Source organism: Pseudophryne corroboree, chromosome 10 (assembly GCF_028390025.1).
Source record: "Pseudophryne corroboree isolate aPseCor3 chromosome 10, aPseCor3.hap2, whole genome shotgun sequence".
NCBI classification, from domain to species: domain Eukaryota; kingdom Metazoa; phylum Chordata; class Amphibia; order Anura; family Myobatrachidae; genus Pseudophryne; species Pseudophryne corroboree.
In genome coordinates this window covers 149,149,603-149,176,237 of record NC_086453.1, presented here as the reverse complement: position 1 = coordinate 149,176,237, position 26,635 = coordinate 149,149,603, and the positions used below count along the sequence as shown (strand labels likewise).

The following is a 26,635-nucleotide window of genomic DNA, read 5'->3' as shown; positions in this document are numbered from 1 at the left end:
TCCTGCAGGCTGGTGTGGATAAGGGCTTACGTCTGGGTTCCGTTAAGGTCCAGATTTCAGCTCTCTCCATTTTCTTCGAGAAGAAATTAGCAGTGTTGCCAGAAATTCAAGACTTTCTTGCAAGAGGTACTTTGCATTCATCCTCCTTTTGTGCCGCCCACGGCACCCTGGGATTTGAATGTAGTGTTGGAATTTCTACAATCCTCTTGGTTTGGACCTCTGATAACGGTAGAAGACAAGTACCTCATGTGGAAGACGGTGATGTTATTGGCCATGGCTTCTGCTAGGCGTGTCTCAGAATTAGGGGCCTTATCATGTAAAAGTCCCTTCTTGGTCTTTTACGAGGACAGAGCTGAGCTCAGGACTAGGCAGCAGTTCCTGACGAAGGTCGTCTCTGCATTCCACTTGAATCAACCTATGGTGGTTCTGTCAAGTTCTGGCACTTCTGCTCCTCCAGTGGCGTTGGATGCTGTGCGAGCCTTGAAGATCTATGTCAAGAGAACGGCTTGCATCAGAAAGACTGATTCCTTGTACGTGCTATACGATGCTCAGAAAAAGGGTTGCCCTGCTTCAAAGCAGTCCATTGCTCATTGGCTTAGGCTTACTATACAACAGACCTATGTGTCGGCAGCCTTACCTGTTCTGCAGTCTCTGAAGTCGCACTCTACAAGATCGGTGGGCTCTTCCTGGGCGGCTGCCAGAGGAGTCTCGGCCTTATAAGTATGCCGAGCTGCTACCTGGTCGGGGAAGAACACCTTTGTGAATTTCTACATGTTTGATACCCTGGCCAAAGTGGATACCCAGTTTGGACAGGCGGTGCTGCAGACGTCTCTGCACATTCCCGCCCGTTCTAGAAGCTTTGGGACATCCCCCATCGTACTAGATTTCCCCAATATCCCTTATGGATGCTAGAAGAAATAGGATTTTAAATACCTACCGGTAAAGCCTTTTCTCGTAGTCCATAAGGGATATTGGGCGCCCGCCTCAGTGCGTTGACTTTTCTGCAGGTTCTCCTTGTACGGTTACCTGTTCAGCTGTTGCTGTTTGTTGTCAGCCGCTGCTGGTCATTTTATGTTAAGTGGTGTGCTGGTGTGTGAATCTCACCACTCGTTGTTGTTCTGTTCCTTCTCTCAAGTATGTCCTTTCTCCTTCGGGCACTGTTGACCTATAACTGCCTGTGGGAGGGGGCATAGAGGGGAGGAGCCAGCACACCCAGTTGAAGAAATTTAAAGTACACCGGCACCTTTGAACCCCGTCTATACCCCATCGTACTAGATTCCCCCAATATCCCTTATGGACTGCGAGAAGAAAAGGATTTACCGGTGGGTATTTAAAATCCTATTTTTGCATCACAAATGTTCCTGACACACATCTGCAGCCTCTTCTATTTTTGTATAATATCAAAGCAAAAAACTATATCAAACCGCTCATCCTGCAGTTAAAACTTAAAGGTTGCCCAATTTAACCCTCTCTATCAGATTTGTGTGATGATAGCAAAGTTTAGATTGCATCTCCACAGGCCTAATTCAGTTGGCCAGGAGTTTGCCATGAATTGCATAAAGCACTTTTCTCTTACGTCCTAGAGGATGCTGGGGACTCCAAAAGGACCATGGGGTATAGACGGGATCCACAGGAGCTTCGGCACACTAAAAAGACTTTGACTGGGTGTGAACTGGCTCCTCCCTCTATGCCCCTCCTCCAGACTTCAGTTAGAAGTTAGGAGTGACTGGACACACACTAGGGGAGCTCTACTGAGTTTCTCTGGAAAGACTTTTGTTAGGTTTTTTATTTTCAGGGAGACCTGCTGGCTACAGGCTCCCTGCATCGTGGGACTGAGGGGAGAGAAGTCAGACCTACTTCTTCTTAGTTAAAGGCCCTGCTTCTTGGGCTACTGGACACCATTAGCTCCAGAGGATTCGATCACTTGGTGCGCCTAGCTGCTTGTTCCCTGAGCCGCGCCGTCACCCACCTCACAGAAGCCAGAAGAAAGAAGCCGGGTGAGTATTAGAAGATCAGAAGACTTTAGTGACGGCTCCATGCTCCCACACACCAACGGCACTCACAGGGTGCAGGGCGCTGGTGGGGGAGCGCCCTGGGCAGCAGTTACTGAGGGGCTTTTTTGCACTGGCCAGAGACACATTCGGTACCTGGGCACTGTATACGATTCCCCCGCCAGTATAAATATTTTCAAATTCGAGCGGGACTACAGCGCGCCCAGGGCCATTTTCTCTCTTCACAGCCGCCGCAGAGACGCTGGCCCGGACCTCCAAGCTCCTTACAAATAACAAGGGAGCAAAACAGGCGGGGGGGGAGGGGGGGAGGGGGGGGGGGGGGGGGGGGGGGCACAGGCAATTTGGTGCTATATATGTTATATTGTACAGCGCAAATGACATATATTATTTGTATTGTAGTATATGGGCGCTGGGGTGTAAGCTGGCATACTTCCTCTGTGTTCTTTCTGCAGGTTTCCCTGTGGGTCTGTCCCCTTTCTTTGGCCCGTGGGTGTGTCGGTACTGCGTGTCGACATGTCTGAGGCTGGGTGTTCCTCCCCGGAGGAAGTTACTGGGGGCGCAGAAAAAGATTTGGGAATGACTCTGTCGGCACAGCACTGCTGATTGGGTGAATATGTTGAGTACACTGAATACAAATGTGGCATTATTGTCTAAGAGGTTGGATAAATCTGATTCTCAGACTCAAGCATGGAGGAAGTCCATGGAGGACGCTTTGTCTCAGGTGCAGACCACTTCAGGGTCACAAAAACTTTCAATTACCCAAATGGCAGATACAGATACCGACACAGACTCTGATTCTGATGTCGATTTCAATGAGGCTACTTTACATCCAAGGGTAGTTAAGAGTATTCAGTACATGATTGTGGCTATTAAAGAGGTTTTACATATCTCTGAGGAACCTGCTTTCCAGACACAAGGGTTTGCTTATTTAAAGGAAAAAAGCCTGAAGTGAAGTTTCCCCCCTCTCATGAACTGAACGCTCTTTGTGAAAAGGCTTGGGAGTCGCCTGACAAGAGGTGGCAGATTCCCAAGAGAATTTTTATGGCATATCCTTTCCCCTCTGACGACAGGGAGAAATGGGAGTCGTCTCCCAATGTGGACAAGGCTCTATCCCGATTGTCCAAGAAGGTGGCGCTTCCGTCTCCTGACCGGCTGCTCTCAAGGATCCGGCGGATCGCAAGCTGGAGACGACATTGAAGGCCATTTTCACTAATACTGGTGCATTGCTCAGACCTGCTGTGGCGTCGGTGTGGGTGAGTAGTGCTATTGCTAAGTGGGCTGATAATTTGGCTTCTGATATGGATACCCTTGATAAGGATAACATTCTTTTGACTCTTGGTTATATCAAGGACGCTGCAGATTACCTAAAGGATGCGGCGAGGGATGTTGGCCTCTTGGGATCAAGAGCCAATGCCATGGCAGTCTCGGCCAGGAGGGCGCTGTGGGTTCATCAATGGAATGCTGATGCCGACTCCAAGAAGGCTATGGAAGCTTTGCCTTTTAAAGGTAGTGTCTTGTTTGGTGATGGTTCTTTTCTTCCTTATGTTCCCGCACAACAGAAAAAGGCGCCCCATTATCAGATGCAGTCCTTTCGGCCTAATAAATACAAAAGAGGAAAGGGCTCGTCTTTCCTCGCTTCAAAGGGTAGAGGAAGGGGAAAGAGGTTGCCTGCCGTGTCAGGCACCCAGGACCAAAAGCCCTCCCCCACCTCTACCAAGTCCACCGCATGACGCTTGCGGGAGTCCGTGCCGGTAGGGGGCCGTCTCCGATTCTTCAGTCAGGTCTGGTTTCAATCGGCCCTGGATCCTTGGGTCTCAGACATAGTGTCCCAAGGATACAAACTGGAGTTTCAGGAGATCCCCCCCCCCCCCCCTCCGCTTTTTCAAGTCGGCCCTTCCAGTTTCTCTTCCAGAAAGAGTAGTAGTAAACGATGCAATGCAAAAGCTGTGTCAACAGATGGTCCCTGTGCCGGTTTCCCTGTCCCAACGGGGGGAAGGGTTCTATTCGAGCCTCTTTGTAGTGCCGAAGATTCTGAACCTAAAATCCCTCAATCCATACTTGAAAACTTTCAAGTTCAAGATGGAATCTCTTCGAGCTGTGATCTCCAGCCTAGAAGGGGGAGATTTTATGGCGTCAGTCGACATAAAAGATGCCTACTTACACGTCCCGATATATCCTTCTTATCAGGCCTTCCTTAGATTTGCGGTGCAGGATTGTCATTACCAATTTCAGACGTTGCCGTTTGGGCTTTCCACGGCCCCGAGGGTCTTCACCAAGGTGATGGCGGAAATGATGGTACTCCTTCGCAAGCAAGTGGTCACAATTATCCCGTACTTGGACGATCTCCTGATAAAGGCGAGATCAAGGGAACAGTTGCTAAGAAATGTGGAATTCTCCCTGTCGGTTCTGCGACATCACGGTTGGGTTCTAAATTTGCCAAAGTCTCAGTTGATCCCGACAACTCGGCTGCCCTTCCTGGGCATGATCCTAGACACGGTGCTACAGAGAGTGTTTCTTCCGGCGGACAAAGCTCTGAAAATACAGACCATGGTCAAGGAGCTTCTGAGACCGACAAGAGTGTCGATTCATCAATGCACTCGAGTGCTAGGGAAGATGGTTGCGGCTTACGAAGCCAATCCGTTTGGCAGGTTTCATGCCCGGGTGTTTCAGTGGGATCTGCTGAACAAATGGTCCGTGTCTCACCTGCACATGCACCGGAAAATAAGTCTATCTTCCAGGGCCAGGATTTCTCTCCTGTGGTGGCTGCAAGGTTCTCACCTTCTAGAGGGACGCCAATTCGGAATCCAGGACTGGGTCCTGCTGACCACAGATGCCAGTCTCCGAGGCTGGGGCGCAGTCACGCAAGGAAGAAGTTTCCAGGGAAAATGGTCAAGCCAGGAATCTTGTCTCCACATAAATGGTCTCGAGTTAAGAGCCATTTACAACGGCCTCCTGCAAGCGAAGAACCTTCTTCAGGGTCTCGCTGTCCTGAATCAGTCGGACAACATAACAACGGTGGCGTACGTAAACCGCCAGGGCGGAACAAGGAGCAGGGCGGCAATGGCGGAGGCCACAAGAATTCTCCACTGGGCGGAACAGCACGTGAGCGCTCTGTCAGCAGTCTTCCTCCCGGGCGTGGACAACTGAGAAGCAGACTTCCTCAGCAGACACGATCTCCATTCAGGAGAATGGGCTCTTCATCAAGAGGTATTTGCAGAAGTGACAAGGCGTTGGGGAATTCCTCAGATAGACATGATGGCGTCTCGCCTCAACAAGAAGCTTCCGAAGTATTTTTCCAGGTCGAGGGACCCCCAAGTCAGTGCAATGGACGCCCTGGTAGCTCCGTGGGTGTTTCAGTCGGTGTATGTGTTCCCTCCGCTTTCTCTCATTCCAAAGGTGTTGAGGATCATAAGGCGAACAAGGGTTCAGGCAATACTCGTCGTTCCATATTGGCCACGGAGGGCCTGGTATCCGGATCTTCAGGAATTACTAGTAGAAGATCCTTGGCCGTTTCCTCTAAGAGAGGACCTGTTACTGCAGGGGCCCTGCGTGTTTCCAGACTTACCGCGGCTGCGTTTGACGGCGTGGAAGTAGAACGCCAAATCCTAGCTCGGAAAGGTATTCCTGGGGAGGTCATCCCCACTCTCCTTAAGGCTAGGAAGGAGGTCACGGCAAAACATTATCACCGTATTTGGAGAAAGTATGTGTCGTGGTGTGAAACCAAAGCAGCTCCTGCAGAGGAGTTTCACTTGGGTCGTTTCCTCCACATTTTGCAGGCAGGCATGGATGCAGGCCTGAAATTAGGTTCCATCAAAGATTTCGGCTTTATCTATTTTCTTTCAAAAAGAATTGTCCGTCCTTCCTGAGGTTCAGACTTTCGTGAAGGGAGTGCTGCATATCCATCCTCCATTTGTGCCACCCGTGGCACCGTGGGATCTTGAAGTGGTGTTGCAGTTTCTTATGTCTCACTGGTTTGAACCTTTGCGTAAGGTTGAGTTAAAATTTCTCACTTGGAAAGTGGTCATGCTTTTGGCTTTGGCGTCTGCCAAACGAGTGTCCGAATTGGCGGCTTTGTCTCACAAGAGCCCATATTTGATTTTTCATGTGGATAGAGCGGAATTGAGGACTCGTCAACAATTTCTGCCGAAGGTGGTTTCTTCGTTTCACATAAATCAACCTATTGTGGTACCTGTGGCTACGGATACGTGACGGTGCCAAAATCTCTCGATGTCGTAAGAGCTTTGAAGATTTATGTCAACAGGACGGCTTGTGTTAGGAAAACGGAGGCTCTGTTTGTCCTGTATGCTTCCAACAAGATTGGAAATCCTGCTTCCAAGCAGACTATTGCACGCTGGATTTGTAATACAATTCAGCACGCTCATTCTTTGGCTGGGCTGCCGTTGCCGAAGTCAGTAAAGGCCCATTCTACCAGGAAGGTTGGCTCTTCTTGGGCGGCTGCCCGAGGGGTCTCGGCACTTCAACTTTGCCGAGCAGCTATGTGGTCGGGTTCAAACACTTTTGCTAAGATCTATAAATTTGATACCCTGGCTGAGGAGGACCTCATGTTTGCTCAATCGGTGCTGCAGAGTCGTACGCACTCTCCCGCCCGGTCTGGAGCTTTGGTATAGACCCCATGGTCCTTTTGGAGTCCCCAGCATCCTCTAGGATGTAAGAGAAAATAGGATTTTAATACCTACCGGTAAATCCTTTTCTCCTAGTCCGTAGAGGATGCTGGGTGCCCATCCCAGTGCGGACTGTTCCTTGCAGTTGTATTGATACTGGTTATTTTTGGTTACACAAGGTTTGTGTATCAGTTATATTCAGCTTGTTGCTGTTGTTAGTTCAAACTGTTATCTGGTTTTCCCGCTGATCCAGTTGTACGGTGTGTTTGTGGTGTGAGCTGGTATGTATCTCGCCCCTTAGTTTAACAAAAATCCTTTCCTCGAAATGTCCGTCTCCCCTGGGCACAGTTGCTATAACTGAGGTCTGGAGGAGGGGCATAGAGGGAGGAGCCAGTTCACACCCAGTCAAAGTGTGCCCATGTCTCCTGCGGATCCCGTCTATACCCCATGGTCCTTTTGGAGTCTCCAGCATCCTCTACGGACTAGGAGAAAAGGATTTACCGGTAGGTATTAAAATCCTATTTAAAAACTTGTAGCCGTGATTTGCTATTCAGTTAGAAATCCAGGTTAAGTTAATATGGATTTCAATGCTAGATATCGCAGCATTTAGTTTGAGCGTAGATGGAAAGTAGGAAAAAAAATTATATTTGAAGATATAAATGTTGGAAAACAAGGCACAGTACCCCTGGGACATCCCAGGAATCTGGGCAATAACCTGTGAGGCTAAAGCAGGGATGGGGAACCTTCGGTCCTCCAGCTGTTGTTGAACTACACATACCAGCATGCCTTGCTACAGTTTTGCTATTTGGCCATGCTAAAACTGTTGCAAGGCATGCTGGGATGTGTAGTTCAACAGCAGCTGGAGGGCCGAAGGTTCCCCATCCCTGGGCTAAAGAAAGGATGTTCGATTTACACTTTCTTTCAAATACCCTGAGTGTCATTTATATACAGTGCATCTGGAAAGTATTCACAGCACTTCGCTTCTTCCACATCTTGTTATGTTACAGCCTTATTCCAAAATGGAATAAATTAATTTTCTCTTACGTCATAGAGGATGCTGGGGACTCCGTAAGGACCATGGGGTATAGACGGGCTCCACAGGAGACATGGGCACTCTAAAGACTTTAGATGGGTGTGCACTGGCCCCTCCCTCTATGCCCCTCCTCCAGACCTCTGTGCCCAGAGGAGACTGGATGCACTGCAGGGGAGCTCTACTAAGTTTCTCTGAAAAAGACTTTTGTTAGGTTTTTTTATTTTCAGGGAGCACTGCTGGCAACAGGCTCCCTGCATCGTGGGACTGAGGGGAGAGAAGCAGAACTACTTAAATGATAGGCTCTGCTTCTTAGGCTACTGGACACCATTAGCTCCAGAGGGTTGGAACGCAGGTCCCATCCTCGCTGTTTGTCCCAGGGCCGCGCCGCCGTCCTCCTCACAGAGCCGGAATATAGAAGCCGGGTGAGTATAAGAAGAAAGAAGACTTCAAAGGCGGCAAAAGACTTCAGATCTTCACTGAGGTACTGCGCAGCGGTAACGCTGCGCGCTATTGCTCCCACATTCACACACACACTGACGGCACTGTATGGGTGCAGGGCGCAAGGGGGGCGCCCTGGGCAGCAATAATAAACCTCAAAAGACACTGGCTGACATATATATACTGCGGAGGCAGTATATTAAATAAACCCCCGCCAGTATAAAGAATTTGAGCGGGACCGAAGCCCGCCGTTGAGGGGGCAGAGCTTGAGCCTCCAGCACTAACCAGCGCCATTTTCTCCACAGCATGCTGCTGAGAAGCTGCTCCCCGGACTCTCCCCTGCTGAACACAAGTACAGAGGGCAAAAAAGAGGGGGGGGGGGTACATTTATTTGGCGCAGTGAGTGTATTATTGACATATAAAAGCGCTGTACAGACTGGGATTTTGTCTCAGTGTCCAGTGGCGCTGGGTGTGTGGTGGCATACTCTCTCTCTGTCTCTCCAAAGGGCCTTATTGGGGGATTGTCTATATATATATATATATATATATATATATATATCCCAGTGTGTGTTGGGGGTGTCAGTAAGTGTGTGTCGGCATGTCTGAAGCGGAAGGCTCGTCTAAGGAGGAGGTAGAGCAGATGATTGTGGTGTCTCCGTCAGCACAGTCGACACCTGATTGGATGGATATGTGGAATGTTTTAAATGCAAATGTGTCTTTATTACATAAAAGATTGGACAAAGCAGTGTCCAGAGAATAAGCAGGGAGTCAATCCATGGCTTTGACTGTGTCACAAGGCCCTTCAGGGTCTCATAAACGTCCCCTATCCCAGGTAGCAGACACTGATACCGACACGGATTCTGACTCCAGTGTCTACTATGATGAGGCGAGGTTACACCCAAGGGTGGCCAAAAGTATTCATTATATGACCATTGCAATAAAAGATGTTTTGCATATCCCAGAGGACCCCTCGGTGCCTGACACGAGGGTATGCATATTTAAGGAGAAGAAACCTGAGGTAACCTTTCCACCATTTCATGAGCTGAACGCTTTATTTGAAAAAGCTAGGGAAACTCCAGACAAGAAACTGCAGATTCCCAAGAGAATTCTTATGGCGTATCCTTTCCCCACACAGGACAGGTTACGGTGGGAATCCTCGCCCAGGGTGGACAAGGCTTTGACGCGCTTGTCCAAAAAGGTGGCGCTACCGTCTCCAGACACGGCAGCCCTCAAGGATCCTGCTGATCGCAGACAGGAGACTACCTTAAAATCAATTTATACGCATACGAGTGCCTTGCTCAGACCGGCAGTAGCGTCGGCATGGGTATGTAGCGCAATAGCAGCATGGACAGATAACTTGTCATCTGACATTGACACCCTAGATAAGGATAGCATTTTATTGACCGTGGGTCATATAAAGACGCAGCGTTCTATATGAGAGACGCTGCGAGAGACGTTGGGCTGTTGGGTTCAAGAGCCAATGCCATGGCAATTTCTGCTAGGCGAGCCCTGTGGACCCGCCAATGGACGGGTGATGCCGATTCAAAGAGACAAATGGAAACTTTGCCTTACAAGGGTGATGTTTTATTTGGGGAGGGCCTCGCGGACCTGGTTTCCACAGCTACCGCGGGTAAATCTTCTTTTTTGCCTTATGTTCTCCCGCAGCAAAAGAAAACACCTCAATATCAGATGCAGTCCTTTCGGTCGCATAAGTCCAGAAGGGGCCGGGGCTTTTCCTTCCTCGCCAGAGGTAAGGGTAGAGGGAAAAGAATGCCTGCTAAGGCTAGTTCCTAGGAACAGAAGTCCTCCCCGGCTTCTACAAAATCCACCGCATGATGCTGGGGCTCCACTGCGGGAGTCCGCGCCGGTGGGGGCACGTCTTCGACTCTTCAGCTCTGGGATCCGTCAGATTTGGATCCTTGGGCGATAGAAATTGTATCCCAAGGCTACAAACTGGAATTCGAAGAAGTTCCTCCTCGCCGATTTTTCAAGTAGGTTTTGCCAGCCTCTCCCCCAGAGAGGGAAATAGTTTTAGCTGTGATACAAAAGCTGTGTCAACAGCAAGTGATTATCAAGGTTCCCCTAGTGCAACAGGGGAAGGGGTACTATTCAACTCTATTTGTGGTCCCGAAACCGGATGGCTCAGTCAGACCCATTCCGAATCTAAAATCCCTAAACCTGTATCTAAAATAGTTCAAATTCAAGATGGAATCTCTCCGGGCAGTGATCTCCAGCCTGGAAGGGGGGGATTTTATGGTGTCACTAGACATAAAGGATGCATACCTTCATGTCCCCATTTATCCTCCTCATCAGGCGTACCTGAGATTCGCTGTACAGGATTGTCATTACCAGTTTCAGACGTTGCCATTTGGGATGTCCACGGCCCCGTGGATTTTCACCAAGGTAATGGCGGAAATGATGGTGCTCCTACGCAGGCAAGGAGTCACAATTATCCCATACTTGGACGATCTCCTGATAAAAGCGAGATCGAGAGATCAGTTGCTGAAAAGCGTGTCACTCTCCCTGAGAGTGCTGCAACAACACGGCTGGATCCTAAATCTGCCAAAATCGCAGTTGATTCCAATGACTCGGCTATCATTTTCAGGCATGATTCTGGACACGGAAAAGAAGAGGGTTTTTCTCCCAACGGAAAAAGCCCAGGAACTCCATAGCATGGTCAGAGACCTGTTAAAGCCAAAAAGAGTGTCAATTCATCAATGCACTCGAGTACTGGGAAAAATGGTGGCGGCCTACGAGGCCATACCGTTCGGCAGGTTCCATGCGAGGACATTTCAGTGGGACCTTCTGGACAAATGGTCGGGGTCCCATCTACAAATACATCAGAAAATAAGCCTGTCCCCCATTGCCAGGGTGTCTCTCCTGTGGTGGCTGCAGAGTGCTCACCTTCTAGAGGGTCGCAGGTTCGGCATTCAAGACTGGGTTCTGGTGACCATGGACGCGAGCCTCCAAGGATGGGGAGCTAGTCACACAAGGAAGAAATTTTCAGGGACTGTGGTCGAGCCAGGATGCTTGTCTACACATCAACGTGCTGGAATTAAGGGCCATATACAACGGCCTACGACAAGCGGAAACTCTTCTTCGCGACCTACCTGTTCTGATTCAATCAGACAACGTCACAGCAGTGGTTCATGTAAACCGCCAAGGCAGGGACAAGGAGCAGAGTGGCAATGGCGGAAGCCACCAGGATTCTTCGCTGGGCGGAAAATCACGTAAGCGCGCTGTCAGCAGTCTTCATTCCGGGAGTGGACAACTGGGAAGCAGACTTCCTCAGCAGACACGACCTCCATCCAGGAGAGTGGGGTCTTCATCAAGAAGTTTTTGCAGAGATAACAAGTCGTTGGGGGCTTCCTCAAATAGACATGATGGCGTCACGCCTCAACAAGAAACTTCAGAGGTATTGTTCCAGGTCAAGGGACCCTCAGGCGGTAGCAGTAGACGCCCTGGTGACACCATGGCTGTTTCCGTCGGTGTATGTCTTCCCTCCTCTTCCACTCATCTCAAAAATACTGAGAATCATAAGACGAAAAAGAGTCCAGACAATACTCATTGTTCCGGATTGGCCTCGGAGGGCCTGGTATTCAGATCTTCAGGAAATGCTCACAGAAGATCCGTGGCCTCTTCCTTCCAGGGAGGACCTGTTGCAGCAGGGGCCCTGCGTGTTCCAAGACTTACCGCGGTTACGTTTGACGGCATGGCGGTTGAACGCCAAATCCTAGCTAGGAAAGGTATTCCGGGTGAGGTCATCCCTACTTTGATAAAAGCTAGGAAGGAGGTGACGGCAAAACATTATAACCGTATCTGGAGGAGATATGTATCTTGGTGTGAAGCCAAGAATGCTCCTACGGAAGATTTTCACCTGGGCCGTTTTCTCCACTTTCTGCAGACAGGAGTGGATATGGGCCTAAAGTTAGGCTCTATTAAGGTACAGATTTCGGCCCTGTCAATATTCTTTCAGAAGGAATTGTCTTCTCTCCCAGAAGTCCAGACTTTTGTAAAGGGAGTGCTGCACATCCCGCCTCCTTTTGTGCCCCCAGTGGCACCATGGGACCTTAACGTGGTGTTACAGTTCTTAAGTCACACTGGTTTGAACCTCTTCAAACAGTTGAGTTGAAAGTTCTCACTTGGAAAGTGGTCATGTTGTTAGCCTTGGCATCTGCGAGGCGAGTGTCTGAATTGGCGGCTTTGTCTCACAAAAGCCCCTATCTGATTTTCCATGTGGATAGAGCGGAGTTGAGGACTCGTCCTCAATTTCTGCCTTAGGTGGTTTCATCGTTTCATATGAACCAGCCTATTGTGGTGCCTGTGGTTACGGGGGACTTGGAGGATTCCAGGTCTCTTGATGTAGTCAGGGCCTTAAAGGTTTATGTAGCCAGGACGGCACTGTTTGTCCTGTATGCAGCCAACAAGGTTGGCGCCCCTGCTTCTAAGCAGACTATTGCCCGCTGGATCTGTAACACGATTCAGCAGGCTCATTTTACGGCTGGATTGCCGGTACCAAATCCGGTAAAGGCCCATTCCACTAGGAAGGTGGGCTCTTCTTGGGCGGCTGCCCGAGGTGTCTCGGCATTGCAACTTTGCCGAGCGGCTACTTGGTCGGGTTCAAACACTTTTGCTAAATTCTACAAGTTTGATACCTTGGCTGAGGAGAACCTCATGTTTGCTCAATCGGTGCTGCAGAGTCATCCGCACTCTCCCGCCCAGTCTGGAGCTTTGGTATAATTCCCATGGTCCTTACGGACCTACCGGTAAATCTTTTTCTCCTATTCCGTAGAGGATGCTGGGCGCCCGTCCCAGTGCGGACTAAATTCTGCGAGACTTGTATATAGTTATTGCTTACATAAGGGTTATGTTACAGTTTTGATCAGTCTCTGGCTGATGCTGTTTTGTTTCATACTGTTAACTGGTTCGTATGTTCCAAGTTGTACGGTGTGGATGGTGTGGGCTGGTATGTATCTTGCCCTTAGATTAACAAAAATCCTTTCCTCGTACTGTCCGTCTCCTCTGGGCACAGTTCTTTAACTGAGGTCTGGAGGAGGGGCAAAGAGGGAGGGGCCAGTGCACACCCATCTAAAGTCTTTAGAGTGCCCATGTCTCCTGCGGAACCTGTGTTTACCCCATGGTCCTTACGGAGTCCCCAGCATCCTCTACGGACTAGGAGAAAAAGATTTACCGGTAGGTTTAAAATCTTATTTTTCCCCCTCAAAATTCTACACACAATACCCCATAATAACAACATGAAAAAAGTTTTTTTTAGTTTTTTTTTTAAATTTAGCAAATTTATTAAAACTAAAAAAACTAATAAATCACATGTACATAAGTATTCACACTCTTTGCTCAATACTTTGTTGATGCACCTTTGGCAGTAATTATAGCCTCAAGTCTTTTCTAATATGATGCCACAAGCTTGGCACACCTATCTTTGGCAGTTTCACCCATTCCTCTTTGCATCACCTCTCAAGCTCCATCAGGTTGGATGGGAAACGTCGGTGCACAGCCATTTTCAGATCTCTCCAGAGATGTTCAATCGGATTCAAGTCTGGACTTTTGCTGGGCCACTCAAGGACATTCACAGAGTTGTCCTGAAGCCATTCCTTTGATATCTTGGCTGTGTGCTTAGGGTCATTGTCCTGCTGAAAGATGAACCGTCGCCCCAGTCTGAGGTCAAGGGCGCTCTGGAGCAGGTTTTCATCCAGGATGTCTCTGTACATTGCTGCATTCATCTTTCCCTTTATCCTGACTAGTCTCCAAGTTCCTGCCACTGAAAAACATCCCTACAGTATGATGCTTTACTGTAGGGATGGTATTGGCCTGGTTATGAACAGTGCCTGGTTTCCTCCAAACATGACACCTGGCATTCATGCCAGAGAGTTCAATCTTTGTCTCATCAGACCAGAGAATTTTGTTTCTCATGGTCAGAGTCTTTCAGGTGCATTTTGGCAAACTCCAGGCAGGCTGCCATGTGCTTTTTACTACGGAGTGGCTTCCGTCTGGCCACTCTACCATACATGCCTGATTGGTGGACTGCTGCAGAGATGGTTGTCCTTATGGAAGGTTCTCCTCTGTCCACAGAGGAATGCTGTAGCTCTGACAGAGTGACCATGGGGTTCTTGGTCGCCTCCCTGACTAGGGCCCTTCTCCCCCGATTACTCAGTTTAGACGGCCGGCCAGCTCTAGGAAGAGTCCTGGTGGTCCCGAACTTCTTCCATTTACGGAAAATGGAGGCCACTGTGCTAATTGGGACCTTCAAAGCAGTAGATATTTCTCTGTACTCTTCCCAAGATTTGTGTGTCAAGACAGTCCTGTCTCGGAGGTCTACAGACAATTCCTTAGACTTCATGCTTGGTTTCTGCTCATACATGCACTGTCAAGTGTGGGACCTTATATAGACAGGTGTGTGCCTTTCCAAATCACATCCAATCAACTGAATTTACCACAGGCGTACTCCAATTAAGCTGTAGGAACATCTCAAGGATGATCAGTGGAAACAGTATGCACCCGAGCTCAATTTTGACCTTCATGGCAAAGGCTGTGAATACTTATGTACATGTGATTTCTTAGTTTTTTATTTTTAATAAATTTGCAAAAATCTCAAAAAAAACTTTTCACGTTGTCATTTTGGGGTATTGTGTGTAGAATTTTGAGGGAAAAAAGTAATTTATTCCATTTTCGAACAAGGCTGTATCATAACAAAATATGTGTAGATTTAGATAGCAATCAATATAGAAAAAGAGGGCAAGAGCGCTCACTGAGCTAAATCTCATAATACTGATTACATTGGTGGCAAGTATATGCATAACTGCACAAAACTAGAATGAGGCTTATCTTTATAACTTGTGTTTATCATCATCCAGTGACAATTACTTCCTCATGAGGTTTAATAGTATGTGGTGTTTGATCATGTATGGGAAATAGGGAATGCTACCCTACTCATTTTCGTACCATAGACTTCATCAGAGGTTTTCTTGTTACAGTACACTCAGGGCCGGTTCTAGACCTTGAGGCGCCCAGGGCTAAAGTTTTTCCTGTGCCTGCTGCAGCTGGGGAGAGGGGGGATCAGGAGTAGCGGCTCTTGTCGCGGCGGCGCCCCGGGCAAAAACCTGCTTCAGCCGCTACTGAGTACACTGACTCAAAAGATATGATCTTCTAGGCTCTTGCTATTCACACACATGCACAAGTCCCAGGACTGTGCTATGGTCAATACTGAGCACCTAGAGTGGTGTATTAAGGCTACCTTTGCCTAAACTTTATTGAGCTGGAAGCACTGCTAAATTATTATAGATATTATATGGGCTGTTGCACATCAAATACACACTGAATACGGTACAGAATGATTTTCTCATGCAGGAATGAGTGTTAGATTGTTCTGATTAAGCGCTAATATCCAGAACACACTTTTCTGCAAAATTACTAGACATTTTACAAGACTTTGTGTGTGATAACCTGGTACTTTCTATGCAGGTTTGCAGTGCAGGATCCAGGCTTCTCATGCAAGAGAACATTGCTGAAGATTTGATCCACAGACTCAAGCAGAGAATGTCCCATCTGAGGGTTGGGGACAGTCTGGACAAAAGCATTGATATGGGAGCTCTGGTGGATGAAAGTCAAAAGAAAACAATCAGTGAGTTTGTGGAGGAGGCGCGTGCAGAAGGTGCTGAGGTAACTGTCGGGTTGAAAACAACATGTTTCTACAATTGTTGCTAGTATTCCACATTTATTTTGACTTTGAAAACCTGTTTAAGGAAATACAGCTTATCGGATCACTAGCAATTGGTGGCATCACTTTTGTCTAAGTTATGTCACTGTCTGTAATTAAATAGAGTAGAATTATTTTGTGTTAGTTCAGCTTACACATTTTTCTCTAGCATCCATAAGGGATATTGGGGAATCTGGTACGATGGGGTATAGACGGGGTCCAAAGGAGCCGGTGCACTTTAAATTTCTTCACTGGGTGTGCTGGCTCCGTCCCTCTATGCCCCCTCCCACAGGCAGTTTAGAAAAAAGTGCCCGCAGGAGAGGATGCACATCTCTGAGCTCCAGAGAGTTTTCTTCAATTTCTTTTTAATGTTTTTTTTTTTTTCGGTATACTGTTTGGGCAACAGCATACCTGCACCGTGGGAGTTAGGGGGGGGCGGTCACGGGCATTGCGAGGTACAGAGCTACTTCCCCGCTGCAGGACCACTGTCCTGAGGGGTTGTTGTTCAGCGGGGCACTGCTCCTTGGCTGTCACAATCGAGAGCACACCGCACACCTCTAACACTGCCCGAAGGTGACGTCTGTGGTGAGTACAAACCGGGGCCCCGCTAGGGGGTCCCCCGGTTCAAAGTGTGGCTGAACGCAGCCATGGCATACGGGACCCACCTGTGGGGGTTCCCGTGACCACTGTCCTGAGGGGTTGTTGTTCAGCGGGGCACTGCTCCTTGGCTGTCACAATCGAGAGCACACCGCACACCCCTAACACTGCCCGAAGGTGACGTCTGTGGTGAGTACAAACCGGGGCCCCGCTAGGGGGTCCCCCGGTTCAAAGTGTGGCTGAACGCAGCCATGGCATACGGGACCCACCTGTGGGGGTTCCTCTAGGGTCCCCCGTGTAGACTGGCTGACAATCGCTTGAAGTAGCGCGTGTGTTACATTTTTGAGCAAACGGGAGACATTGCCAGAACCTGTATAAATATTCACTATAGCTCCGGCGCCATTGGAGAGGATGGAGCTACCTCAGAGCGGGACCAGTGGCGTTTTTGTACCTTCCTCTGCCTAATGCAGCCACAGACAGCGCTTCCTGCCTTGCAAGCCACGCTGGAACACTGGTACAGAGTGTAGCAATGGGGGAGAGCCGCTATTGTACACTATCTGGGTCCTCTACAGGACAGACATTATTAGTGTTTACTGTGTTATAGTTAGCTGTCAGCCTCACTGGGGCTGTATAGCTAGGGGTGTGCTGGTGTCCTACTCTCTGTGTGTCTCCTCTCACATACAGTAAGGGCAGGCTTGAGATATATTACTGTCTGTATGTATTTGTTATTGTGCTTACTGTGAAACATGGGTAAACACAAGCTGTGCAGTGTATGTCACACTAGATTCTCTCCAGTATCATCTGATTCTGTTTCTTGTGAACAATGCAGCCAATCTTCACAAATCAGTGAAGGGTCTGGAGGAGCGGATCCAGAGCATGCATGGCTAGGGTCTCTGAAACATGATGTCTGATATGTCATCCCAGCTCACTGCTAATGGGCAAAAAACTCAGCTACTACAACAGGCTGTTGCAGATTTAGCTGCTAGGGCAGATGTTACACAGCCCCACTCCTCTCATGCAGGACCACAAAAGCGTGGTTTGCTTGCTCTACTATCTGACACAGATGAGGATATACAGGAGGATGGGGAGGACTTGGACCCCGTTAGTGGGGATACTGATTTGCTCAGGGTATTGAACCCCTAATTCTGGCTATACGGGACATATTAAGACTCCCACTAGATGAAGCTGCATCACAGCAGTCTTTTTTCTTTCCATAAACAAGCCTAATGTCACTTTCCCTGATTTTGCAGAGTTAGATGACCTATTCAAGTTGGCTTGGAAAAATCCAGACAATAAATTCCAAGTGTCCAAAAAGTTTTTGCGCACTTTCCTATTTGCTCCTGAAGGTAGGACATTTTGGGAGGAACCCCCGGGGGTTGATGTATCAGTCTCTCGACTGTCCAAAAAGGCGGTGATGGCTGCCCTGGGCTCCTTTTACTATAAAGAATCCTGGGGATAGGAAAATAGAAGCTACACTCAAATCTATTTACATGGCAGCAGATGTATCGCAACGGCCTGTCATTGCGGGTTGCTGGATGACCCTTGCTATTCATTCCTGGGCCACTCAAATTCAGGAGGGCTTCTTCGGGGCAATGCCCCTAGTCACTATGGTGACCCTCCAAAAGCACATTCAGGAGACTACACGCGTCCTCTGTGATTTCTTCAACGAGATGGGGAACATCAATGCTAGGACCTCTGCCATGGCAGTGTCGGCACGCCGGTCCTTGTGGTTGCGTCAGTGGATAGCGGACGCGGAATCCAAATGCAGTGTGGAATCCCTTCCCTTTTCAGGGGAATGGCTCTTTGAGGTTGCATTGGATACTTGGATTTCCAAAGTTACGGCTGGGAAATCCACGTTTTATCCCTTCTGTGGCAACGCAGGCGAGACGCTCCTACCCGGGGCTGTCTATGCAGGTCTTTCGGTCTCACAGATTTCCATCTAAGGCCAGAGGTGCCTCCAATGCGACTAGAGGCACCAGAGGTAAGTCAAGAAAGCCTTCAAGCACCAGCTCTCAGGAACAGACCACCAGTTCTGCTTCCACGAAGGCCTCAGCATAACTGTGCCCACTCACCCCGAGGGGATCTCGAGGGGGGAGCTCGACTGCGTCACTTCAGCCACGTCTGGGAGGCTTCCTGCCAGGATACCTGGGTTAGGGATCTCGTTTCTCAAGGCTATAAGGTGGAGTTCGACGGTGCTCCTCCCCAACGATTTTTTAATCAAACTTACTACCTTTGGAAGATATGTAGGTTACGTTGCAACATGCCATCCTAAAGTTGGTTCAATCCCACGTCATTGTTCCAGTAGCAATACCACAACGAGGCAAGGGTTATTACCCCAACCTGTTTGTGGTTCCGAAATGGAATGGTTCGCTAAGACCCATTTTGAATCTAAAGTCCTTGAATCCTTACCTGAAGGTGTTCAAGTTCAAAATGGAATCCTTGCGAGCAGTGATTGCGGGCCTGGAAGAACAGGAATTCATGGTTTCCTTGGATATCAAGGACGCCTACCTCCATATTCCGATTTGGCCAACTCATCAGGCGTTCCTGAGGTTTGCCCTGCTGGACAATCACTACCAATTCCGGATGGCGGAGATGATGTTCCAGCATCGGGTCCAGGGAGTCAATATTGTCCCTTACCTGGACAATCTTCTGATAAAAGCAAGATCCAGGGAGCTTTTGTTCTTCCATATCGACCGCACTATCCAACTTCTGTCATGCCATGGGTGGATCCTCAACTTACATAAGTCCCACCTGGAGCCGACTCAGCGGCTCCTGTTCCTGGGGATGTTGCTGGATACTATGGCCCAGAAGCTGTTCTGACCAAAGGACAATGTGAGAACACTTCAGGAGATGGTCCACATGGTGCTCCGACCTACTCGAGTGTCCATCCATCTTTGCATAAGATTGTTGGGAAAGATGATCGCCTCATACAAGATGATAAAATATGGGAGGTTCCATGCAAGGACTTTTCAGCTGGATCTCCTGAGCAAATGGTCCGGATCACATCTTCAGATGCTCCGAATGACACAGCTATCGCCTCAGGCCAAGATTTCCCTCCTGTGGTGACTGCAATCCTCCAATCTCCTGGAAGGCCGGAGTTTCGGAATTCAGGATTGGATCCTCCTCACAACGGATGCGAGTTTGAGAGGATGTGGAGCTGTCACCCAAGAGGCGCAGTTCCAGGGCAGGTGGTCAGCCCACGAAGCTCTCCTTCCGATCAACATTCTGAAACTTGGGCGATCTACAATGCTATGTTTCAGGCCTCTCCTCTACTCAAGGATCATGCGATCTAAGTACAGTCGGACAACACCGCATCAGTGACGTACATCAATCTGCAAGGAAGAACAAAAAGCAGAGTCTGCATGCGAGAGGTGTCAAGAATACTCCTCTGGGCGGAAAGAAATGCAAAGGCAATGTCGTCAATTTTCATTCCGGGTGTGGACAGCTGGGAAGGCGGACTTCCTGGGTCGTCAAGATCTCCACCCAGGAGAGGGGGGTCTCCACCATCAGGTGTTCCAACAGATCATCCAGCGGTGGGTCTTCCCGCAGATAGACATGATGGCTTCTCATCTCAACAAGAAGCTTCACTGGTATTGCTCACGAACCATGGACTTTCAGGCGAGGGCAGTATATGCACTGACGTCGCCTTGGCCTTATACGGCTACGTTTGACTTCATGGAGATTGAACGCCAGATATTAGCTCGGAAGGGTATTCCAAACAAGGTTATTCCTGCCCTGATACAGGCTAGGAATGGAGTAATGTCTAAACATTACCATCGTATTTGGAAAAAATATGTATCTTGGTGTGAGTCTAAGAAGTTTCCTATGGTGGAGTTTCAACTGGGATGGTTTCTCCTCTTCCTGCCAGCAGGTGTGGCTATGGGCCTGTGGTTGGGATACGTAAAGGTCCAGATTTCGGCCCTATCCATTTTCTTGCTGAAACAGTTGGCGTCCCTCCCTGAGGTTCAGACTTTTCTGAAAGGGGTTCTGCACATCCAGCCTCCCTTTATACGGCGCCTTGGGATCTTAACGTGGTGTTACAGTTCCTCCAATCGGATTGATTCAAGCCTCTACCGGGGGTTGAGGTCCATTTTCTCACGTGGAAGGCTGTCACTTTGTTGGTATAGCTTCTGCCAGACATGTGTCGGAGCTGGGGGCTTTGTCTTGTAAGAGCCCCTACTTGATCTTCCATGAAGATAGAGCTGAGCTCCGGACACGTCAGCAGTTCCTTCCGAAGGTTGTGTCGGCATTTTATATCAGTCAACCTATTGTGGTGCTAGTTGCTACTGACTCCTCAATTTCATCAAAGTCCTTGGATGTGGTAAGGGCTCTGAAAATCTATGTGAAGAGGACTGCTCATCACAGAAAATCGGACTCTCTGTTTGTCATGTATGATCCCAAGAAACTTGGGTGTCCTGCTTCTTTGCAGATGATCGCTTGCTGGATCAGGTTCACTATTCAGCATGAGTATTCTACGGCAGGCTTGCCGTGTCCTAAGTCGGTTAAGGCCCACTCTACTCGTAAGGTGGGTTCTTCCTGGGCGGCTGCCTAGGGTGTCTCGGCTTTACAGCTTTGCTGAGCGGCTACTTGGTCTGGGTCGAACACGTTTTCAAGTTCGATACTTTGGCCACTGAGGACCTTAAGTTTGGTCAGTCAGTCCTGCAGGAGCCTCCGCGCTCTCCCTCCCATTCTGGGAGCTTTGGTACATCCCCATGGTACTAATGTGGACCCCAGCATCCTCTAGGACGTAAGAGAAAATAGGATTTTAATTACCTACCGGTAAATCCTTTTCTCGTAGTCCGTAGACTAGAGGATGCTGGGCGCCCGCCCAGCGCTTCGTGATCCTGCAGTGGTTACTTAGTTCAGTACTGCTTAGTTCTTGGTTAAGTACTGTTTTGTTACTTGGTAAGTAGTAATGTTCAGCCGTTGCTGATGTTTCAAGCTAGTTAGCTTGGTTTGCCTTGTGTGTGAGCTGGTGTGAATCTCGCGACTATCTGTGTAAAATTCTTCTCTCGAAGTTGTCCGTCTCCTCAGGCACAGTTTCTAGACTGAGTCTGGTAGGAGGGGCATAGAGGGAGGAGCCAGCCCACACTCTTAAAGTGCCAGTGACTCCTAGTGGACCCGTCTATATCCCATGGTACTAATGTGGACCCCAGCATCCTCTACGGACTACGTGAAAAAGATTTACCGATAGGTAATTAAAAACCTATTTTCTCTTACGTCCTAGAGGATACTGGGGTTCCATTTATTATCATGGGGTATTGACGAGTCCACTAGGAGCCATGGGCACTTTAAGAATTTGATAGTGTGGGCTGGCTCCTCCCTCTATGCCCCTCCTACCAGATCCATTTAGAAAATGTGCCCGGAGCAGCCGGTCACGCTTATGTAAGCTCCTGAAGAGCTTTCTGCATTTATTTTATATGTTTGTTATTTTCAGGCAGGGCTGGTTAGTACCAGCCTGTCTGCTTCGTGGGATTTAGGGGGGGGACGCTCCAACCTCTTGAAGGGTTAATGGTCCCATTCCCCGCTGACAGGACACTGAGCTCCTGAGGGAACTATTCGCAAACCCCACTACGACGAGCGTACATTCCCGCAGCATGCCGCCACCCCTATCAGAGCCAGAAGAAAGAAAAGTGGTGAGTACTAAGCCGGCGTCCTGACTATGGCGACATAAGGGTACGGAGACACACGGCTTCTAACCGGGGTGGAATGCGTCTCCAGACACAGTACACAGCTGCGTCTCGGAAAACTGTACACAGTACCCACACTGGTAAAAACAGCCTTAAAAAGGTTTTCTCTCCTTTTTAAGCAACAGATTACCTCAGCCAGTATAAAAAAAAAGCAGGAAGACCGCGCGCCATTGATTGGACGGGGCTTCACTATGAGAGCATCCAGCAGGTCACCAGCGCGTTTTCCTTCTGCAGTGGACACAGACGCTGACTGACAGGGACGCGCAGCTCCTCCAGTGTGACTCCAGATTACCTCAGCGGTACCAGGGGGTCATAGCAGAGGGGGAGCGATTTATTAGTGTACTAAGTCCCCTATCAGGGTACTTAGTCTGCGACCCGGCTAAGCTTGGCATTAGCGATAATGGCGCGGTGGGGGCTGGCTCCAAATTAGTCTGTATCTCCCTGAAGAGCTCTTTGTGGGTTAATTGTGCTTAACCTTTCCTCTGTGTGTGTGGGCTGTCACATTACATTATGTCAGGCAAAGAGTGTGTGTCTTGTACAGCGAAGTGTTCCTCTTCACCAGTGCACCTTCACAGAATAGCGGGGCTGAACTGGAGTGGGTTAATTCCATTAAGGGAATGATCTCAAATATTTCTACAAAGATATCACGCAATGAGAAAGAGACGCAATACTTAAGACAGACTGTGGACGAGTTTATGAATAGAGACTCGGTCTCCAAACCAGCATCTCAGTCCCCTCCCATTTGTCCGCAAAAACAATCTATGGCCCATATCCTGCAGTCTGACTTTGATGGGTCAGACATGGAGGAGGGTAAGGTGGATTTGGAGAGGGGGGGGGGGGGGGGGTGGAATGCTACTCTGTCACAGGGAATAGAAGCTATCAGAGATGTTCTGCATATTCCTGATAAGGTGTCAGAGGAGTGTGAGGAATCTTATTTTAATGTAAAAAGGAAGTCCCCAGTCACTTTTCCTGCATCAAAGGAGTGGAATACCCTGTTTGAAGAACCATGGGTTAATCCTGATGAGAAATTTTAAATCCCTAAAAGGTTTCTCTCATCTTTTCCTTTTCCTCTGAAGGATAGGAAAAAATGGGAAAATCCACCGATAGTGGACGCATCAGTCTCTAGGCTGTCAAGAAAAATTGTATTGGCTGTCCCTGGTGCAGCCTCCCTAAAAGATACGGCTGATCGTAAAATTGAGACTACACTCAAATCATTGTACACAGCTGCTGGGGTGACCCAGAGACCCACTATTGCATGTGCGTGGATCACAAAAGCTGTTGCTAAATGGTCAGGTAACCTAATTGAGGGGTTAGATTCCTTATCTGGGGGGATGTTTTACTTCTGCAGCATATGCCGGACTCTGCGAACTTTATGGTGGATGCCATAAAGGAGATTGGTTTGCTTAATGCACTCACCACCGCTATGGCTGTGTCTGCACGCAGAGGCTTGTGGCTACACCAGTGGAATGCTAATGCGGACTCCAGGAAAGGCGTGGAAGGCCTACCATTCACAGGAGAGGCCTTGTTTGGAGACTAATAGAACAAATGGATCTCCAAAGCTACTGCGGGTAAGTCTCCGTATCTTTCTTCCGTAGCTCCCCCTGCCAGGAAAGCTTATACAGCTTCAAATTTAGTCCTTTCGGACAGCCAAGTTTATGGGAAAATACAGAGGTGCTTCTTCAGCCTCCAGAGGCGCAAGAGGTAAACCACGAAAACCAGCAACTGCAGGTGCTCAGGAACAGAGCTCAGGCTCTGCTTCCTCAAAGCCTTCAGCATGACTGTGGACCGCGAGGCCTGGAGGACTATCAGGTGGGAACCCGACTAAAATTCTTCAGTCACATCTGGTACAGACTCAAATCATTGTTCCAGTTCCACCTCATCTACACAACAAGGGGTACTATTCCAACTTGTTTGTAGTACCGAAACCGGTCGATTCGGTATGACCAATTCTGAACCTCAAGTCTTTGAACCCGTTCTTCAGAGTGTTCAACTTCAAGATGGAATCTTTGAGAGTGGTGATCTCAGGTCTGGAGGACGTGGAATTCCTAGTGTCTCTGAATATCAAGGATGCGTACCTTCACATTTCGATCTGGCCGCCTCATCAGGCTTATCTACGGTTTGCACTGCAGGACTGTCACTACCAGTTCAACGCCCTGCCATTTGGTCTCTCCACGACACCGAGGGTCTTCACCAAGGTGATGGTAGAGATGATGTTTATACTCCACAAGCTGGGAGTGAACATAATTCCACACCTGGACGATCTTCTGATAAAGGCGCCGTCTAGGGAGAGGTTGCTGGACAGCATTGGCCTCTCAACCAAACTTCTCCAGGATCACGGGTGGATTCTGAACCTTGCGAAATCTCAACCAAGAGCCAACACGTAGGCTCCCATTCCTGGGAATGATACTGGACACGGAGTCGCAGAAAATGTTCCTTCCGTTGGAAAAGGCATTAGTAATCCAGTCGATGGTTTGGGATGTCCTGAAGCCAACCTGGATATCGGTGCATCTATGCATTCGCCTTCTGGGGAAAATGGTGGCCTCTTACAAGGCACTTCAATACGGATGGTTTCACGCAAGACCCTTCCAGCTCGATCTGTTGGACAAATGGTCCGGATCGCATCTTCACATGCACCAGAGGATTCGTCTGTCACGAAAAGCCAGGATCCCCCTTCTGTGGTGGCTACAGACCTCACCTTGTCGAGGGTCGGAGGTTCGGAATTCAGGACTGGATCCTGTTAACCACGGACGCAAGCCTCCGAGGTTGGGGAGCAGTCACCCAAGGGGTGCAGTTTCAAGGAAGATGGTCAAGTCAGGAAGTGATCCTTCCAATCAACATTCTGGATCTCAGGGCCATATAAAATGCCCTTCTGCAGGCCTCTTATCTTCTTCAGAATCAGGCCATTCAAGTCCATTCGAACAACTTGACGGCAGTGATGTACATAAATCGACAGGGCGGAACAAAAAAGCAGAGCAGCAGTGTCAGAAAAAAACGCTGTGGCATTGTCAGCGGTCTTATTCCGGGAGTAGATAACTGGAAAGCGGACTTCCTCAGCAGACACGACCTGCACCCGAACGAGTGGGGCCTTCACCCAGAAGAGTTCTAGTGCTTGACACGTCGGTGGGGATATCCACAGATCGACATGATGGCCTCTTTTCTCAACAAGAAACTCATTCGGTATTGTTCCAGGTCGAGAGACCCACAGGCAGTGGCCGTAGACGCTCTGACGACTCCATGGGTCTATCAGATGGTGTACGTGTTTCCTCCTCTCCATCTGATCCCAAGAATTCTCAAAAGAATAAAAAGGGAAAGGTTCAAGCAATATTCATAGCTCCGGACTGGCCAAGAAGGGCCTATTATGCAGACCTTCTGCAGATGCCCCTCGAAGATCCGTGGCCTCTACCTCTTCGTGAGGATCTTCTGCAACAGGGCCCTTTCGTCTATCAGGACTTGCCGCGGCTGTGCTTGATGGCATGGAAGTTGAACGGCTGATTCTAGCCAGGAGAGGGATACCTGACCATGTTATCCTGACTATGATCCAAGCTAGGAAGGGGGTAACGTCTAAACATTACCACCATATTTGTTAGAAATACGTCTCTTGGTGCGAGAGCAAAACTTATTCTGCGGTGGAATTTCATCTGGGATGTTTCTTGCTTTTTTCTGCAGGCAGGTGTGGAGGTGGGCTTACATCTGGGCTCCATAAAAGCCCAGATTTCGGCCTTGTCCATTTTCTTTCAGAAACATTCTCTCCCTAAGGTCCAGACGTTTTTGAAAGGGGTTCTGCGCATGCAACCTCCCTTTGTGCCTCCCACGGCACCTTGGGATCTCAATTTGGTGCTGCAGTTCCTCCATTCAGACTAGTTTGAACCATTATAGGAGGTGGACGTAAAACATCTTGCATGGAAGACCGTCACACTGTTGGCCTTGGCTTCAGCAAGTCGTGTGTCGGAGCTGGGGGCTTTTTCTCACAAGAGCCCCTATTTAATTTTCCATGAGGACAGGGCTGAACTCAAAACTTGTCAGTAATTTCTTCCGAAAGTGGTGGCTGCATTTCCCATCAACCAGCCTGTTGTGGTTCCGGTTATCACCGACACCTTTGCTACTTCAGAGTCTTTAGATGTTGTGAGGGCTTTGAAGGTATACGTAAAGAGAACAGCTCGTCACAGGAAATCCGATTCGCTATTCTTTCTATATGATCCCAATAAAATTGGTTGTCCTGCTTCAAAGCAGGCTCACTATCCAGCATGCTTATTCCACGGCAGGTTTGCCATGTCCAAAATCTGTACAGGCCCACTCTACTAGGTCGGTGGGTTCTTCCTGGACGGCTGCCCGGGATGTCTCGGCTTTACAGCTCTTCCGAGCGGCTACTTGGTTTGGTTCGAACTCGTTTGCTAAGTTCTACAAGTTCGATACTTTGTCCTCTGAGGACTTCAGTTTGGTCATTCAGTTCTGCAGGAACCTCAGCACTCTCCCACCCAGTTTGGGAGCTTTGGTACATCCCCATGGTACTAAATGGAACCCCAGTATCC

General features: G+C 48.8%; 1 protein-coding gene across 1 annotated transcript in view; it reads left to right on the top strand.

Annotated features, from left to right (window-relative positions):
- ALDH16A1 (aldehyde dehydrogenase 16 family member A1) overlaps positions 1-26,635 on the top strand; it is a 282,143-nt gene that overhangs the window by 98,300 nt on the left and 157,208 nt on the right. Inside the window, exon 8 of the mRNA XM_063942876.1 lies at positions 15,585-15,782. Coding sequence (XP_063798946.1) covers positions 15,585-15,782 — 198 coding nt within the window. The remainder of the gene's footprint in view (positions 1-15,584; positions 15,783-26,635) is intronic.